This window comes from Silurus aristotelis (genome assembly GCF_946808225.1).
Source record: "Silurus aristotelis genome assembly, chromosome: 17".
Lineage (NCBI taxonomy): Eukaryota > Metazoa > Chordata > Actinopteri > Siluriformes > Siluridae > Silurus > Silurus aristotelis.
In genome coordinates, this window is record NC_139590.1 from 21,959,160 (window position 1) to 21,979,206 (window position 20,047).

Genomic DNA, 20,047 nt, shown 5'->3' on the forward strand with positions numbered 1-20,047 from the left:
TTTGATGGAAGAGTTTTTGCTTTGTTTTTGATGAGAAATAATTGAAAAATTCCTGCAGTTTTATTGCTAAAAATGAATGATAGATTTTGGAATGAATTATCGATGTTGCTGATTGAATGTAGTATGATTTCTGTGATAGAACAGTGAGCAAAATTGAGGTGTGATTTTGAAAGGAAAACTATTGTTCTAGTAGAGAGAAAAAATGACTGCAAATTAAACAAAAGATCAACTGAAGGTTCGACTTCCAGCCTGATATGAAATGTACTGTTGTTTTATCTATCTATCTATCTATCTATCTATCTATCTATCTATCTATCTATCTATCTATCTATCTATCTATCTATCTATCTATCTATAGCAACGCAAGGTCCCCCACAGTCCCTGTCTACCGCATGGCAGTGCGGCCCAGCTGGTTCAGATGGTTTAATCACCCTCGGCTGTATCACAAAGGATTTGCCCACCACTGATGGACTGAGCTTCATATGGAAGGATGCAAGTAACACGGAAATTTCGTCTGGCATTGTGCAATACCCAGCTGTGCAAGAGAGTGGAGGCTACAGTGCGGTGAGCCACGCCCGTGTCAAGGCTTCTGACTGGGATGCAAAAAAGAAGTTCACCTGCGAGGTCAAAAATCCCAAAGGAAGCAAATCAGCAGAATTGCAAAAGAAAGGTAGGCACACCTTCTCAAACTATCCATGATGGCCCCAACCCAGTGTCAAGAAACAAACACTTCAACATTTATAATCATTTTAATGCCTAAACAAAGTGAACCTCCTGCCATTTAAGAGTAACCATACGATCCTCATAGATGGATAATTGTTTTTCTGATTTTTCTGACAACCAGGTTTTCTGGTTTATGAGAAATGTATTAAAAGTTCAATACTCCACCCAATACAGTCTTTAAGGTCATATTGATGGTTAGGACTTTAGAATGGTGTTCAATACTTTTCTTAGCTACATGTTACAGTATCGAGTTACAGTCTCAGTGTGAGCATCACTCTTTAAGAAAACTTAGTAAAGGGCATGAAATTAGACTGTAAACAGAACAAATTCCCTCAAGTCCCTTTTTTTGAAGAGGATGCTGCATGTCTAATCATACTGAGACCGTCTGCTTTGGCCATTTAAAGTGTCTGACCGAAAGTTTGTTATTCCTACAGTCTTTTCGAATGTTGCTGATGTTTCAATCAGAACTGGAATATTTCATGTTCAGAGTCAAACATTTTAAATTCCAAAGCTGATGTGCTATTTCTCTGGCAATGCTAAACAGAGCACATTCTCTTTTTTATTTTAAACTGATTTCTTGCTTGCTTGTTGCCACAGTATGTTACCAGAAATGTTTGCTGTAGCATCAATAATTCTGATATTTAGTTGAGTGTATTTCTAATTTTAGATTTAAATCATATTATTTTCGCCCATTATTAACTTAACATTTATGGAAGAACACATATTGGTTAATGTTAGATGTATAAAACAAATCAGTAATCAAGTTGGTGTAATGCAAAGTGTTTTTATTCCACTTATAACACAGCAATATGTCGATTTATTGACTCTGAAACTGGGGACTTGTTTCTTTAACATCAAATCAATGTCTCCTTACCAAAAGCTTAAAGTTCAGAGTTTGATCGTTTTTGTTATGTTTCGTAATTCATTAGTGCACCAAATAAAACAAAAAAAAGAACTTTTTATTAAGTGTTATTGAGAATTTAGACATTATGTAGTAGAAAGAATAGCACTTTTGCAGCCTTCATGTACTGTGGCAACACAACATTGCTGCTATATACGGACGTGTGTCTGTGTCTGTGTGTGTGTGTGTGTGTGTGTGTGTGTGTGTGTGTGTGTGTGTGTGTGTGTGTGTGTGTGTGTGTGTGTTTTGCAGACGTGCTCCAGCAAAATGCATCTCTGCTTCTAACAGCTCCAACCCAAAAAGAACTAGACAATGGAACAGCTACTTTCATCTGCTTAGCTTCCGATTTTTCACCTAAATCACACTCATTTAAGTGGACTCAAGATGACAAGGCTATCACTAAAGTCAAAGACACCATAGTAAGCCAGAATAACAAAGTTTACACTGCCATAAGTGTTGCGCAAATGAGCTCCAGTGAATGGACCGGTACAGTTAAGTGCACATTCACGCAAAAGGACTTCACTGATTCCAAAGAAGCAGTTTATGGTATGTACTATATTCTTCTTTTCCTTTTTTTCTTTATATACATATATAAACAATTTAATTTAACTTAACTCTACATGTACTTGATCAATTCTGTAAGTTTGCTTAAAAGTAATCATTTGCCCTCTAAACTCAATGAGAATGTTAGTCATTTATTAATGAACCATGAATGTCTAATTAAAGTCTAATTATATGGTGCAATTTCAGATTATATTTTGTATGTTTGTGTATTTAATTCAAAAATATATTCGCTTCTTAAAAAAATAAAAATATAACTTATTTCTACCACCTTTACAGGGGACACAGTTGAAAAAACACCGATAAAGGTGGAAATTACCCCACCTTCCACCAAGGACATGCTATTATTGAGATCTGGCAAGCTGGTGTGCAGTGTCAATGATATAAGTGGTTTAAAGGGCATTAAATGGTTAATTGGTGAAAAAGAGATACCCTCCCTACCAAAACAAATCTTATCTAAAACGGCACAAATCACAGCCAAAATCAATTTCGAAGAGTGGAGGAACGGCACCAAATACACCTGCGAAGTGGAACATTCCGGATTCCCACAGCAGTTTGAGAGAAAAGATTTCGCAAGGGAAACTGGTAGGAAATGTTTGTTTTTTCTTCTTATATATATATTCTTGGTTTTTATTTGTGTTCAAAAAGTTCTAAGCAAAAAAGTACATTTCAAAGCTCATATGTAATTATATTAAAACGATGCACCAATGATCAGGATATGTTCCCCGGCATACGGAAACGATGCATGAGAAGGAGACTGTGTATGTTTTGACCTTGACTGTGATTTTATGTTCATAGGCACCACGATATGCCCCAAGGTTTACGTGCTCGCTCCACCAGAGACTTCAGAATCAATGACCCTGACTTGCTATGTAAAAGACTTCTACCCTAAGGAGGTGTATGTGTCTTGGCTTGTTGATGATAAACCAGTGGAGGGTCTGAGCTACTATAAGGAGAACACCACCGTTCCCCAGAATGACAAACAATTTTCAATGTATAGTCAGCTGATTGTTGATTCCCAATCTTGGAAGAAAGGCGTTGTGTACACCTGCAGGGTTTATCACGAGTCCATCGAGGACCCAGTGCGCCTCATATCCAGGTCCATCCAGGCTAGCAGTTCAAATCCACTCAACTTAGTGTATCTCAGCCTGAATGTTCCCTCATCCTGCCCTACATATTATTAGAAACTGTGTTGTCTGCTATTAATGCTTGTTTTTGCCCCGTCCTCTGTCTTTTAAATTTTTTTTTTGTCTAATGTGATGTCATTGTCTTGAGTATGTCTGATGCCTAATGCTTGTGTGTCCTTGGTTTTTGCAACTTGTCTAATGCAGTATTACACTGAAACAATGACAATAAAAAATCCTTCAGCATGTATTCTGTGCAGTATGGAAATATTCTAATATCATCTTACCTTATACAGCACTAACCGACCATATCCATAGAAAATAGATTGGCGTAAAAGAATGCCATTGCTTCAACTGGACTGTTTTAATGTATTAAATATTCAAAAGGGAAATATTGGATTGCAATTTCCCCTTAAAACTACTTCCAAAACACCTAAAAAGTGCATACAATTAAAAAAAAATATAAAAAAGAAAATAATTAATATACCCTCCCAAAGATCTACCAAATATCTTCTCAAATAATTTTCATAACATTGGATAAATATACAAATCAATTAATAAACTATGAATACCGTCAAATACAATAATCGAGAATTGTCTAAAGCTTTCCCTCACAGTTCACAATGTGTTTGTGTGTGTTTGCATTTTTGTAGTATTTTTGTCCAGCTTTGTTTGTTGCTCTGTTGGTGAAAATCGTTCCTCGTTAGGCCGTGTATAAAATTGCCACAGTAATTGTTTATCCACAGCAAGCCAAGACATTTTGCCTCTCATTATAGTGTGGAACACGTTTACTAGCATATTACTCAGGTTGGAGTCACTGGTTTTAATAGTTAACTTAAAAAACGATATAAAGAGAGTTTATTGTAAAAAGGCACAAAAATATTGGTATATATGCAGGTTGAATTTTAAAATACATACAAAATCAACCTTTGTTGATTTGGTACACAACTTTGATAAGGAACCACCTGAACACTAGTCTCCTGCATAATCATGAGATAAATGCTTAGATCACAATCTGCTATTGGGAAGTGGCTAAGGTGTTGGATTTTAGATTGGATGGTTATAAGTTTAAATCTCAGCACCACTTAAGGGCCCTTAAGCAAAACGTATAACTCTTAACTGCTTAGTTGTATAAAAATGAGATACTTGTATGAGGGCATCTATCGAATGTCATAAATATCAGTGTAATTATTTGTCAAAAGGTGTTGATCAGCTCTGGCAATAATTACAGCTATAATGTATCAATTACAGATTAGGATTTTGATATCGAGTAAATCTGAGGCAAAAAAGTATTAAATATTGTTTATCAATGTTATCATAAGTGAGAAACTGTTTTGTGGATTTTTCACAACGTTGGATGTAGTTCTAAATGGGAAATGAATGTCTCAAGTTGTTGAAATTGGAAATAGTTTGCATATTGCTGGACTCTAAGAGGAATAAATCACCTCAGGATCTGCTGCAAAATCTGGGTCATGTCAGCTAATTGATGTACCATTATAGAGTATTTGGGTTGCATTACTAACACCTGGGCACCAAAAAATGCAGATTTATGAAAAGAAATTAAAAACAGTTCAGAAAGTGGTGTTCTAGATGATCTCTGACATGATGGAGTGATGGAGAGTGATGTGAAGTTTGTCAAATCAGCCATAGATTTGTGTACAAAGTAAATATAAAAAAAACTGAACATTACATCTTGGCCTCTGTACTAAAGATACTGGTATCCATCTGTTGCTAGAGAAAAAAGAACATAGAACAGACACTTTGTATCCAGAGCTGTTCTAGAAAAAAAAAAAAATCAAATCTTTTGACTGTAGTCAAGAATTCAACAGCAATTAAAAATTTCCCACTTCGGCCATTTTGAATGTGAATATTTTAAATAAATGTGAGCCAAACCTTACGTAGCGTGGTCAAACAGGACCGAGATTAGCCGCTTCATATTTAGTATGTAGACTCACCATACTATTTATACTACATACTGTAGTTGCTACATACATTATTATTGATATAATTATAAATATTATATAAAAGTGTGTGTGTGTGCCTGCAGGTTGCTATGATTTTACAAAGTACATCTATTATGAGATGGAAATCGAGGAGGATAACATTGCAACCACAGCTATAACATTTGTATTCCTCTTCATAATCACCCTCTTCTACAGCATCGGAGTGACTGTTATCAAGGTAAGACCTGATCCATTCAGTATAAACAGGGTGAATTCAGGTGGACTGGGACAAACCAAAATGTAGCATTCAATGTAGCTTTTTAATTAGTGTATTGCGTTTATATCACTTTACAGGCTGATATCAAGGTTTGGTGTACAAATTTGCATGTCACACCGTTTCTGTGAAAACTGAATTATAATCCTTAAACTGTAGAATCTATAACAGCAGCTCTAACAATAATTCTGCCTGTACATCAGATTAGGATTTTAGTATTGAGCATTCAGTAATAATTGCTTTCCAAAGTAATGGACATATTGTTTCAGTCCAGGTTTTTAAATGGTTAAAAAACAGGACATGATCATGTTTAAATACTGAAGAAATAGGAATTGCTATCCTGTAAGAGGAATAAAACACCTCAGGATATGCTGCTAGAACAAAATAACTCACTTTGACTGGATCACTTCACCCTATTGTGGATCATTTATGAGTATACACTATATAGGCAAAGGTTTGTTGACACCTGACCATACAATATGTGGGTTTTTTTTTTGCACATTCTATTTCACATTCAGTCTCTATTTTTCTCTTATAATAACCCCCACTCTTCTGGGAAGAGGTTCCAATTGATTTTTTTGGAGATTTGTGCTGATTCAGACATAAGGGTGTTAGTAGTCAGGTACAAAAAGTAGGTGAGGTGAGGAGAGGAGGCATAGGGTACAGTCATTGTATAAATTCATCATGTTCAATAGAGTTGAGAGCAGGAGATCTTCCACTCCAAACCATGTTAAGCAGATCTTTAGCTGGAGGTCTGGAGCTGGCTTTGTGCACAGGGGCAACATTGTCATGCTGGACCAAGTTTGGGTCTCCTAGTTCAAGTGGAGGGAAAACTGAATACTTTTGCATCTAAAGATTGTGTGCCTCAAGCTTTGTGGTAACAGTTGGGTGCAGAAGCACATCTGGCTGGAAAAGTCAGGTGTCCCAATACTTTTGTTCATGTAGTGTTGATAACAGAAGGCCACATGTTTTATCGAAATCTGTCATTGGTTACTGTTATTGAGAAATTTATTATAGAAAAGTACAAAGAACACTGTATAGTACAAATTTCCCAGTCCAATTTTTTTTATCAGTTTATATATATATATATATATATATATATATATATATATATATATATATATATATATATATATATATATATATATATATATATATGATACGGTTGACTTGATTCATCAAAGTTTTGATGTGTCACATAAATATAAAAATACAAATCTAATGAAAATTTGAACAAAGTCAAAATCCTACTTACAGTCCACACCTTCAAAAAAGTGGGTTAGGCGTTTAGTTTTAATTAACATCAAGAAAATTATTTTTCATACAAAAAATTGTCCCAATACATTTGAATTCACTGTAAGTATATATTAATATAATACAAGTATACAGTATACGTTCATGTATTATTTCAATACAAAAGAGAATATATTTTATATTAAAAAAAAGATGACTTTTGTGATCTAACCGGATTAAATTTGTGATTTCAGGTGAAATGAGTACAGAAACTTTGAGAGGATATGAGTTTGGACTTCTATGTTTCTTCTTTATACTGATCTGAGTTTGACTTTCTGCTATTGTGTTCTTGGCTACTTTCTCTATATTTTATGTCTGTAAATACTTTTGAACATTGGAAAAAAAAAAAAGTTAAACGTTTTTATGCTTTTACTCGAATAAACATCCTTGAAAAAAAAAATATGAAGATTTCAAAGTCTCATGTTTCGGTCAGTTGTGCATCAAAACAGTAAAGCTATTGTTATACTTTTTTTTTTTTTTTTTTTTTTTTTTAAACCAAGAGAAAAAAAAAAACCTTCTTTACATAGCAGGCAAAACACTACATGTAAATAGTCTATTAATTTGTGTAAATGGAGCACTTCTTCCTGTGCAGGTGTGTTTCACTCCATCTCAGAGATGCAGATGATTTTCACTTCTTCTTTTCGGGAAGATTTTGCCGTTTATCTTTGGCCTCCCTCTTGCCTAACGCTCCCATCCGCTGTTTGCTGTGCTCGCTGAAGCCTGTCCTGCACTTCTTCCTCTAGCCATACCACAAAACACCAAAAACTGTAAGAGAGAAAACACATACACACGTGCGCGCACACACAAGTCCAATATTGTAATGTTTTATAGTTACAAATATCAAACAAATATAACAGGGATAAATCCTGAGCTTCATAGGATGTGTGTAGTTGATTTGTCATTATCTGTTATAGTGTGTTTGTGGAAAAAAAAAAAACACCATCCAAACAGACAGATACGTAAAAAAAATAAATGAGTACCACCTGACAAACTAGTCTGGTTAGATTAGATATAGTTTTTTTATTATTATTCTTTTACTTCATAATGTTTAATTAATCAAATAAATCCAATCGACATAATTGTACTTTCCAATCTGTTCACCACTAAGGCCCTGAGCCAAGTGTTTTTCTCCTTCGTCTTTCTCATCCAATTTATGACCTGAGTCGACAAAAAGTAAATCAAATGGCAGTGATGTCATGATCAACTTTTTTCATTTTAAGAAACGATCAAATATAGCTTTCAATAATTTACTCATGCAACATATAGAAGTGCCATCATCTCGGATTTGAGCCAGGTATGTTTCCCAGTTCCTTGTCATTATATATGATATGGCAATAAATTTAATGTGATGACATCATCAATATCATCAGGATTATGTGTACAGTATAAAAATATTCCATACTTTAAGGATTTCTGGTAAGCACTACATAATGTATGACATGTACTTGTTTTTGTCTCATTGTCTTATAGAACAGTTTGTGGCAAACGGTACAATCACAATGAGTGCAGGCACAACCGGCGACAACGTTAAACTTTTTTGTTGGCTGGACGGTTTTGCTCCTAAAAATGTTCAAGTTACATGGTATGAAAGTGGTAATAAACTTAAAAGCAACACACTCGAGAAGACATTCCAATTGTCCGATAAATCCAACAAGTTATATTCTATACTGAGTGAAATCAGCACTTCAAAACAGAAATGGAATGAAGACACAGAGTTCAAGTGTGAAGCCGAACACAAATCTTGGAAATTCCAAAGTACATTGAGCATGTGCAAAGGTCAGTACTGCAGAAAGACCATTAAAAAACTTTCATGATATCTAACTATAAGTAATTTACCGGTAATGTATTGCAGGTTATCAGACGCACAAACCGCTGATACGTCTGGAGAAACCTTCCCTCGAATCAATACTGACACAAACACAAGTAATAGCCTCCTGTGTTGTGGAAACTCCACTCAGTGCCAAAGTGTCATGGATTCAAGATGGAAATACAGTACTTGAAGGAGCCACTAATAAAAGACTGGGTGAAATAATTGTTAGCAATTTGACTATCAATTTAGAAAAATGGAAAATCTTGCAGACATTAACATGCAAGGCTGTACATAAGTGCTTCCCTGACGTCGAGATAAAGATTAATATCAAAGGTATCGTATATCATCAAATATTTCATATTTCTTTGACATTTTTTCCAGAATTTATCAACAGTAATATGTGATGGGATTCTCCGTAGCTACTTTCAGCCATTACAAACACAACATTTAGATGCATGAGGATTATCCTAAATGTCACATGTGTGTGCATTAGGTTTACTGTTGGAATATTATACTTTAGCTAATCATTTTAACACATCAGACTTTACCTCATGTTATTTCAGAACCGATAAAGAAATCACCTTCAGTGGTGATCAGGAGGAACCTCGCAGATTTAGAGAAAGGAAATGCAGCAGTGCTTGAATGTGCTGCTACAGATCTGCCTTCTGGTGAGCTCGCCGTCACCTTCCAGGACAATAAAGGCACGACCTTTGAAACTCAGTATTTCAAGATGTCTGAAAACATGGACACTCATACTGCACGTGTCACTATTGAAAATAAACTCCAGACTAAAGAGAACACTTTCACCTGTCAGATTCAACAAAGCCATTCTGCAAAGTGGAATTCCAAATCTACAGGAAAACTTTTTGGTGAGGATTAGTTTAGTCTCAGTTTCTTACATGTTTAAATATTATATAAAAGTTATAGATATTATATACTATATAATATAAATAATATAATAAATGATCCTGTAAAGGAACACTGAAAGTAATATCAGTACATTCATCATGATGAGTCAATTTTGGCTTTGAAATTCCTCAACTTTCACTCATAATTAGTTTAATAGAGATTTCATGCTAAGATGTTTGAGCTTCTCTACAGATGATCCTTCGGTGGACCTTTCAGCAATTCACAGTGAAGACGGATCTACATCACAAACGCAGAAACTTCTTTGTATTGTTACTGGATTTAACCCAAAGATCAAATGGGACCCAGCACCTGCAGGAAATGTTAGAACTCAAGTAACAATGCAAGCAGATGGACGTGTGCAAGTGTTTAGTGAGAATACGGTTCAACAAAATGAATGGAGTTCTGGAACCAATTTCAAGTGTGAGGTCAGCAAACAGGATCCTTCCAAAAAGATAGAGAAGAGTATCAATGTTTGTGCAGGTATTCTAACGAAGGATTGTTCCCACAAAAATTTCATGATTGTGTAATTTTAGGAAAAAACTAATAAACAGATGCTTATACATAACTGTAACTGGACATTGTGTTGTATCCTGCAGCTTATTCCATTTCTAAACCGCTGATACGTCTGGAGAAACCTTCCCTCAAATCAATACTGACACAAACACAAGTAATAGCCTCCTGTGTTGTGGAAACTCCACTCAGTGCCAAAGTGTCATGGATTCAAGATGGAAATACAGTACTTGAAGGAGCCACTAATGAAAGACTGGGTGAAATAATTGTTAGCAATTTGACTATCAATTTAGAAAAATGGAAAATCTTGCAGACATTAACATGCAAGGCTGTACATAAGTGCTTCCCTGACGTCGAGATAAAGATTAATATCAAAGGTATCGTATATCATCAAATATTTCATATTTCTTTGACATTTTTTCCAGAGTTTATCAACAGTAATATGTGATGGGATTCTCCGTAGCTACTTTCAGCCATTACAAACACAACATTTAGATGCATGAGGATTATCCTAAATGTCACATGTGTGTGCATTAGGTTTACTGTTGGAATATTATACTTTAGCTAATCATTTTAACACATCAGACTTTACCTCATGTTATTTCAGAACCGATAAAGAAATCACCTTCAGTGGTGATCAGGAGAAACCTCGCAGATTTAAAGAAGGAAAATGCAGCAGTGCTTGAATGTGTCGCTACAGATCTGCCTTCTGGTGAGCTCGCCGTCACCTTCCAGGACAATAAAGGCACGACCTTTGAAACTCAGTATTTCAAGATGTCTGAAAACATGGACACTCATACTGCACGTGTCACTATTGAAAATAAACTCCAGACTAAAGAGAACACTTTCACCTGTCAGATTCAACAAAGCCATTCTGCAAAGTGGAATTCCAAATCTACAGGAAAACTTTTTGGTGAGGATTAGTTTAGTCTGTTTCTTACATGTTTAAATATTATATAAAAGTTATAGATATTATATACTATATATTATAAATAATATAATAAATGATCCTGTAAAGGAACACTGAAAGTAATATCAGTACATTCATCATGATGAGTCAATTTTGGCTTTGAGATTCCTCAACTTTCACTCATAATTAGTTTAATAGAGATTTCATGCTAAGATGTTTGAGCTTCTCTACAGATGATCCTTCGGTGGACCTTTCAGCAATTCACAGTGAAGACGGATCTACATCACAAACGCAGAAACTTCTTTGTATTGTTACTGGATTTAACCCAAAGATCAAATGGGACCCAGCACCTGCAGGAAATGTTAGAACTCAAGTAACAATGCAAGCAGATGGACGTGTGCAAGTGTTTAGTGAGAATACGGTTCAACAAAATGAATGGAGTTCTGGAACCAATTTCAAGTGTGAGGTCAGCAAACAGGATCCTTCCAAAAAGATAGAGAAGAGTATCAATGTTTGTGCAGGTATTCTAACGAAGGATTGTTCCCACAAAAATTTCATAATTGTGTAATTTTAGGAAAAAACTAATAAACAAATGCTTATACATAACTGTAAATGGACATTGTGTTGTATCCTGCAGCTTATTCCATTTCTAAACCGCTGATACGTCTGGAGAAACCTTCCCTCAAATCAATACTGACACAAACACAAGTAATAGCCTTCTGTGTTGTGGAAACTCCACTCAGTGCCAAAGTGTCATGGATTCAAGATGGAAATACAGTACTTAAAGAAGCCACTGATGAAAGACTGGGTGAAAAAATTGTTAGCAATTTGACTATCAATTTAGAAAAATGGAAAATCTTGCAGACATTAACATGCAAGGCTGTACATAAGTGCTTCCCTGACGTCGAGATAAAGATTAATATCAAAGGTATCGTATATCATCAAATATTTCATATTTCTTTGACATTTTTTCCTGAATTTATCCACAGTAATATGTGATGGGATTCTCCGTAGCTTCTTTTAGCCATTACAAACACAACATTTAGATGCATGAGGATTATCCTAAATGTCACATGTGTGTGCATTAGGTTTACTGTTGGAATATTATACTTTAGCTAATCATTTTAACACATCAGACTTTACCTCATGTTATTTCAGAACCGATAAAGAAATCACCTTCAGTGGTGATCAGGAGGAACCTCGCAGATTTAGAGAAAGAAAATGCCACAGTGCTTGAATGTGCTGCTACAGATCTGCCTTCTGGTGAGCTCGCCGTCACCTTCCAGGACAATAAAGGCACGACCTTTGAAACTCAGTATTTCAAGATGTCTGAAAACATGGACACTCATACTGCACGTGTCACTATTGAAAATAAACTCCAGACTAAAGAGAACACTTTCACCTGTCAGATTCAACAAAGCCATTCTGCAAAGTGGAATTCCAAATCTACAGGAAAACTTTTTGGTGAGGATTAGTTTAGTCTCAGTTTCTTACATGTTTAAATATTATATAAAAGTTATAGATATAATATACTATATAATACAAATAACAGAATAGATGATCCTGTAAAGGAACACTGAAAGTAATATCAGTACATTCATCATGATGAGTAAATTTTGGCTTTGAGATTCCTCAATTTTCACTCATAATTGGTCTCATAGAGATTTCATGCTAAGATGTTTGAGCTTCTCTGCAGATGATCCTTCGGTGGAACTTTCAGCTATTCCCGGTAAAGACAACTCCACATCACTTCTTTGTATTGCAACTGGACTTAACCCAAAGATCAAATGGGTCCCAGCACCTGCGAAAAATGATAGAAATCAAGTAAGAATGCAAGCAGATGGACTTGTGCAAGTGGTCAGTGAGAAAAGGGTTCAACGGCAGGACTGGAGTTTTAAAACGGATTTCCAGTGTGTGGTCAGCGACCAGGATTTTTCCAAAAAGGCAGTGAAGAACATCAGTGTTTGTGCAGGTATTCATTTAAATAGTTGCAGCCTATGTTTTAGAAAATTTCAGGCTCTTTATAACTCCAGTTCTTAAGATGTGTCTCTACACTAATGTCATTTCTTCATCTCCATCTTCCAGATTTTAATAAGGTACTACAGGTTTATCTGTCGGCAAACTCCATTGGTAACAGGAAAGCAAAGGATGATGTCTCTGTCACCTGCCGGCTTTTGGGACTCAGGCTAACGGAGTTCACAATTATTTGGAAAGTAGGAAAAAACGGTACCCGCACAGATGTTAGACCACAGAAGACCGACGTCCACAGAAATGGAACAGAGAGCTTTGATAGTGTTCAAAAGGTCCCAGATGCAAAGTGGAACAGTTTCGAAACGATTTTCTGTGAAGTGAAGCACCCGTGTTTCAAATCCCCAGAGACGTACAACATCTCTAAAACCAAAGGCAAATGCTCACATAAACACTGATCTCCACTGACCATTTTGTAAAAAGTGAAAAAAAAAAAGATTTATTTAGGAATTATACAGTTGGTCCCCTGGTGGTCTAGTGGTTAAGATGCAGCGCTCCCACCGCTGCAACCCGGGTTCGATTTCCGGTCAGGGAACCATCCCCAGCCACTCTTAGTGCCGGTCCCAAGCCCGGATAAATTGGGGAGGGTTGCGTTAGGAAGGGCATCCAGCGTAAAACGTGTGCCAAATCAAACGTGCGGAGGATCCGCTGTGGCGACCCCTAACGGGAGAAGCCGAAAAGAAAGTATATACAGTTGGTGTATAATTCCACCCTGAATTTTCCTTTAACACTGTGTCTGTGTTTATTCCTCTTATATTATAGTTGTATGTAACATTGTGAAATACTTATAAAATTAGCTAGTTTTCACACACTAACTTAAAATATTTACATTTTTTTCCATAAAAGTGAAAAAATTGTCTTCTTACTACAGGCTTGGCCACACTGATGATATTAAGTGCTTGTCATTTTACATTCCTTATTATTAAACTCCTGCAGTTCTGACTTGATATTTGCTAATGTTTTTATTTGTAGACCCCAAAATTCCCACAGTCCGAATTCTCAGTCCCAGTGACCAGGATCTGTTGGAAGAACACTCCGCATCTCTTGTCTGCTTCATCTCTGGATTCTATCCCGCTGATATCTCTGTGCACTGGGAGCAAAACGGCCAACGGCTGGATGCGTCCCGCTTCACCAACAGTCCGGTCAGCGGCCCGTCTTCATCAGGCAGCTATTCAATGTACAGCGCACTGAAATTACAAGGATCTGAAAGAGGGAAATGCACTTTCTCCTGTGTGGTCAGACACGAGTCATCTGTAAAAAGAATCAGTGACACGATAGACAACGTATACGGTCAGTAATGTTCTAATCACGCTATTCAGGACTGGAGCTGTTGATGAAATATGATTACCATCATTTCTCAATTTACTATTAATACTTTTTTTTTTCCCCTTCCATCTTCCAGCCTCTGTGCAAAGGTCTGATCCCTCTATGGATCTGCTGCAAGATAAAAACCAGCTGGTGTGTGTGGTATATGACTACAGCCCATCAGCTATTAACATCACTTGGCTCCTAAACAGTGTGACTGTAGAGCACATGGGCAGCAACATCACCTCAGCCAAAAGGCCTGATGGAAAATTTATCATCAAAAACCACCTAAAGGTCCATTCCTCTGAATGGGAACCTGGGCATACATACACCTGCCGTGTAGAACATGAAACTGGTATTAAGAGTCTCAACATCACCAAAACAGGTGATTATCTATTTATCTGCTTGAATCTGGTCCTGTCTTATATACAGTTTTGTTCCCGAATGCTAGCTATGAGGCAAATCTTTACTTTTTGGCTCTCATCAGTTGAACAAAAAGTGACAATATAAGTAAAAAATAAAACTGCTTTATTTTATTTTCTTACAGAATTTATCGAAAAAATTATTTACTTCGACGAGAACAAGGAAGACGCGATCACAGTGGATCAGGCTGAGGAAACCTGGAACATGGCTTGTGCCTTCATCATACTCTTCATTATCACTCTTATCTATGGATGTTCAGTGACTCTGGTGAAAGTGAAGAGCACTTGATCAGCCGCTGACCGTTAACAATTTTAATTATGAGTAAATAGATGCCGTATTGCTGTATTGAAAAACTGTTGAAGGAATAAAAATGGTGGTGTTAGAATAGAAATAAAAGTAAATACTTGTGCTTAATAAATGTGTTTCTGCTATTGTATAAGTTGCTTCCAAATAAAGAACATTCAGTATATTCCAATCCAGTCTTCTCTTTTGAATTCTATTTGTATCATCAATGTCACCATCTGTTACCAGCAGTGCCAGTATACTGGCTATTCTTTCACCAGGTGGTTTTCTAATCAACATCTAACAAATGAATTAATAAAGTAAAATTAAATTCATACACACATGTCCATCCTACAACAGACTCGCTGTGAATACGACACACAAAATGTTAATCTAGTGTCTTATTTCCCTGAAATTCTGGAACATTCTGCCATTGTCTTATTATTATTATTATTATTATTATTATTATTATTATTATTATTATCCAGATCGGAGTTTAAGCTCTGAAATGTATTTTTATACTTGTTTACATTCATACATCCCTTCTTTATAACCCATTTTCAGAACCTGAGACATAAAGTAAAGTGTTCTTTCGACTTAAACTCAAACACCTGAGGTGACCAATAGTCCTGTCCATTTCTCTCTTCAGGTCCACCTGTCCATTTAGAGGAGTTCTCTCCAAGCAGATACACTCTGTGCATCTAGGGATGATTCCACATGAACAGGATCCATGAAGAGCAATTTAAGAACTAAGAGCATAGATTTGAACTGTAATGAACATAAACAGTGTAAAGGTTTAAGTCTATAAAGTCTATTTATTAAGTATAAAGTCTGCATGTAAGCGTCCATCACTGCACACCTCAACAATGATTAAAACTATAATGAATGTATATTCGGTGCCATCCAGATAAGAATGGGTTCCCTTTCAAGTCTGGTTCCTCTCAAGGTTTCTTCTTCTTATCATCTCAGGAAGTTTTTTTCAGCCAATCAGCACTGGTTTGCTCATTAGGAATAAACTAATAATACAAATCAGGAATAGACTTATAGGCACGAAACTTATCAATTTATATTTTATAACCTGTTTATCTCTGTAAATCTGCTATGAGGCGATGTTCATTTAAAAAAAAAAAACGCTACACAAACAAAACTGAAATGAAAAGAAAACGTGCAAACACATACACAAGTAATCTTTTCCTAAATCTCTCAGTGAGCTTGTCCATTCTTGGTAAAATAATATTTAATTGTAAGATCACTTTGGCTTGAATCTGAACAGCTGAAGCTGATTTGATTAACAAAACAGAAAAGGAACGCTTGATCAAACTCGCATCTTCGTGTGTGTGTTTCGGTGTGCATCTGTGTGTCACTGTAGGCTCCGATAGTCACAGCTGGAGTGAGGAAAAAGATAAGAAACTGTGAATAGTGACTTTACTCAGAAGAAATCATTTGCATTTTCAAAGTATGTTTTTTTTATGTTTTAATTATTATTACTTTATACACGATTTGAACAAAAGTATTGGGACACCTGACTTTTTTTAGCCATATGTGCTCCTTCCCAAAACAAAGATGGAGACAACTGTATAGGAGGCGGTAGCAGGAAATTCTTCCTAAGAAAATCTGTTGGAGAAACGTAAAGCCTGCTATAGAGCTCTAAACTTGAGGCACACAATCGTATGGGATGACTTTGGATGTAGAAGTATTCCTCCACTTGAACTAGGATACCCAAACCGGTTCCTTGTGCGCAAAGCCAGCTCCATGAAGATATACATTACGTGAATTGGAGTGGAAGATCTTCTGCTCTAAATCTCTGACCTTAACTATTTAATACATTTGAGGTGAATGTGAACGCTGACTGCTTCAGTACCTTCCTCTACTATTCATGTGGCTGAATGAATCTTACAAATATCTAAATAAGATATAGTGGAACATCTCCCCCATTAGACTGGAGGTTATTATAGGGTCTATGGTGCATTCAGCGTTCCAATTCACCCCGAAGGTGTTCAATAGGCAACCCTATTGAACACCTTCGGGGTGAATTGGAACGCTGAATGCACCCGAGGCCTCCTCATCTACATCAGTACCTGATTTTACTAACATCCTTGTGGCTGATTGATGTCTCACAAATTTCTATAAAAAAATAAAATGGGGGGAGTGGTGGCTCCAGCGGTTAAGGTGCTGGGTTGCCGATCGGAAGGTCTGTGGTTCAAGCACCGGTATCGCCAAGCTGCCACTCTTGGGCCCTTGAGCAAGGCCCTTAACCCTCTATGCTCCGGGGGCCCCTTACGAGGAAAATATCAAGGTCCGTGACGTCGGAGTGACGTGGGGCCGCCTTCCCGTGGGCTCACCACCTGCAGGAGGGACCGTAAGGGACGGTGCTGTGAGGATTGGGCAGCAGTCGAAGGCGGGGGCCTGCTTAGACTGCTGCCCCCGCGACCCGAATTGCAGTTAAGCGGGAGAAAATGAATGAATGAATGAATGAATGAATGAAATTTCTATAATCACACTCCAAAAGCTAGAGGAACATCTGAAGAGTGGAGGGTAATATAACAGCAAATGGGGAATACATGTTTTTGTTCATAAAGTGTATAGTAGCTACGCTTCAATTCACTATACAATATAGCAGTGTCGGCGGAAAAAAAAGGCTAAAAATGGTCTAGTTCCAATCAAACCGATTAGGTGACCATGATGATGATGGCACTATGCAGTGTCTTTTGCAGTGTGAATATTAGAGGAATATCAACATTTTATACCCGAATGCAAATGTTGGATATATGTGTCAATTTAGTTGCAAACATGATCACATTAGATAGAAAAAGTTTGGTTCAAATAAATACAACCGACATTTCATTCTAAAAAAAAGACTTTTGTATAAATCTGATCTAAAGAATTCAATTGAAAAAAAAAAAAAGCAAGTTTTAAATGAAGCAGGTTGGTAGGAGTCATTTTTTATAAGTTATCAAAAGTTACACCAGTTCTACATCTACATTTTACAAAAGCCCGTCATGGTTACTGAATAATCTCACACACACACACACACACACACACACACACACACAGGGACAGGATGCATCTGTTCTCTGAACCCCAGCACCTTGTGCTTTCTTTTCCAAAAATGTAAATCCAGAGGACTAACTTAGAACGCTTGTTATATTGTGTTTCTTTTCGATTCTTGTTCTTTCTTTTTTTTCAAATGCTCGTTAACAGCTGGTTTTAGAAGCCTGACAAAGCACAATAACCAAAAATGATATACAATAAAGTCATGAATCCACTTCCTGGCTTATATTAGTTACCTGATTTGTGTGCATAAAAAAAGTATGTGCTTATTGATCATTCCAATCCACCTTTGGTCCCCATTTGCTGTTATAATAACCTCCAGTCTAATGGGGGAGATGTTCCACTATATCTTATTTAGATATTTGTAAGATTCATTCAGTCACATGGATATTAGTAAAGGCAGGTACTGATGCAGTCAGCGCTCACATTCACTTTGAAGGTGTTTAAAATAGTTGAGGTCAGAGCTCTATAGCAGAAGATCTTCCACTCCAATTCACGTAATGTATATCTTCATGGAGCTGGCTTTGCGCACAAGGAACCGGTTTGGGTATCCTAGTTCAAGTGGAGGAATACTTCTGCATCCAAAGACATCCCATACAATTGTGTCTCTCAAATTTAGTGTTAACAGATTTGTCAAAAAAAAAAGTCTGGTGTCTTCATACTTGTGTTTATATAGTGTCGATAACAGAATGGCACATCATGTTCAGTCTGTCAGTCAATCGTTGTTGTTATTGAGAAATGAATTATAAACACTGGAAAGTAAAAACTGACTTCCGAATTGAATTCAGTTGTCATTGTCATCAAAGTTTTAATGCGTCAGTGAGGATAAACAATGAAAATCTTACTTATTGTACTCAGGGTGTTGGGGGTTTAGTTTTATTATTTATAGGAAAATTACTTTTCAAACAAGAAATTGTCCCAATATATTTAAATACACTGTAAGTGTTTATGATTATAAATTATGAGTACAGTGTTAATGCTGGAACAGGTTTGGGCAGTGAGTCTAAGAGTGTGGAGCGCTGCCCTCTAGTGGGGAATATAGATATGACAGATTGGAACGATTGAATTTTTTCATTAATGTTAATTAAATGTTCTGTATGAAAATAAAGTTTATACACTCAAAGCAACCACGAACAATCGATTAGGTCATAATGCAATTTAATTTAAACATCAGTTAGGGAGGAAAAAGTGGAACTATTGTGTGGAAAAATTATGCTGAATCCTAGTTTGCTTATCTTGTTCCTTTTGCTACATCTAATCTCTGTGAGATTGTCTTTTGTCCAGATCCCGTTTAAAAAAGATGTATAGTGCAAAACAGTCTCATTTGCTGCCATTAATGCATTGATAAGACAGTAAGACTGTAAAGTATAGTGATAACATCTCTCTATTTTTTAAGTTGCTGCTATTGGATGTGATTTAGAACCAGATTTTTTTGGTATTTCATTACCAATTTTCGGGGTGATTGAGGACAGGTGGGGCTTGAAAGTGGGAAATGGGAGAAAAAGTTTCAGGAAAGTAATTCTCAGTCACAAAATGTACAATTAAGTGCCAACTTTATGCTAACAGTTTAGAGGAAAAAAACACATATGACTGGATACATTCTGGAGTCCATATTGTATACCAATGTTCATTGTGTTAAAATACTTTGTTTTGGTGTCTGGTTGTGTGTCTAGCCTTTCGTCCTTTAGTGCCTCCGTCTGTGCATGTGTGTGTTCAGGGCAGCCTGGCCAGCCCTCAAGTCATTCCCAGCATTGTTGATCTTTAAGCGTTCAACGATTTCATTGCATTTTTTTGGCCGCCAGCAAAGAAAAATTTATGTATTAGATATCAGTTCATTGCACTAATGATTACATAGCTGCATCAGTGTGACTATGGGAAAGAATTCGATTTCTCTACCTAAAATTACATAATCCAATCAAGAACCTGATGGATGATTTTACTATGTGCTACATTAGCCAACCTGTAGAACATCCATGTAGTATAATATCATGTCCAATAGC

At 36.4% G+C, this 20,047-nt stretch overlaps 1 protein-coding gene and 1 long non-coding RNA gene across 51 annotated transcripts in view; one reads left to right on the top strand and one right to left on the bottom strand.

Annotated features, from left to right (window-relative positions):
• The window catches only part of LOC310740035 (uncharacterized protein), a 208,258-nt gene extending 193,069 nt beyond the window's left edge, over positions 1–15,189 (top strand). For 49 of the 50 annotated variants that reach the window (XM_083566395.1, XM_083566389.1, XM_083566407.1 and 46 more), the window contains 15 exons: positions 359–670; positions 8,290–8,595; positions 8,672–8,962; positions 9,193–9,498; positions 9,731–10,018; positions 10,135–10,425; positions 10,656–10,961; positions 11,192–11,479; positions 11,596–11,886; positions 12,117–12,422; positions 12,655–12,930; positions 13,044–13,361; positions 13,959–14,276; positions 14,389–14,676; positions 14,839–15,189. In XM_083566395.1, coding sequence (XP_083422521.1) covers positions 359–670; positions 8,290–8,595; positions 8,672–8,962; positions 9,193–9,498; positions 9,731–10,018; positions 10,135–10,425; positions 10,656–10,961; positions 11,192–11,479; positions 11,596–11,886; positions 12,117–12,422; positions 12,655–12,930; positions 13,044–13,361; positions 13,959–14,276; positions 14,389–14,676; positions 14,839–15,002 — 4,349 coding nt within the window. In that variant the 3' untranslated portion in view covers positions 15,003–15,189. Of the gene's footprint in view, positions 1–358; positions 671–7,017; positions 7,587–8,289; positions 8,596–8,671; positions 8,963–9,192; positions 9,499–9,730; positions 10,019–10,134; positions 10,426–10,655; positions 10,962–11,191; positions 11,480–11,595; positions 11,887–12,116; positions 12,423–12,654; positions 12,931–13,043; positions 13,362–13,958; positions 14,277–14,388; positions 14,677–14,838 lie in introns of those variants that run through there. The other variant, XM_083566405.1, reaches the window with a different exon arrangement.
• Positions 13,291–13,821, bottom strand: LOC310740066. Its single transcript, XR_014537560.1, has 2 exons — positions 13,716–13,821; positions 13,291–13,460 (listed from the first exon to the last, which is right to left on the bottom strand). It is a non-coding gene; the product is annotated as an uncharacterized lncRNA (long non-coding RNA).
• Positions 15,190–20,047: the final 4,858 nt, after the last annotated feature.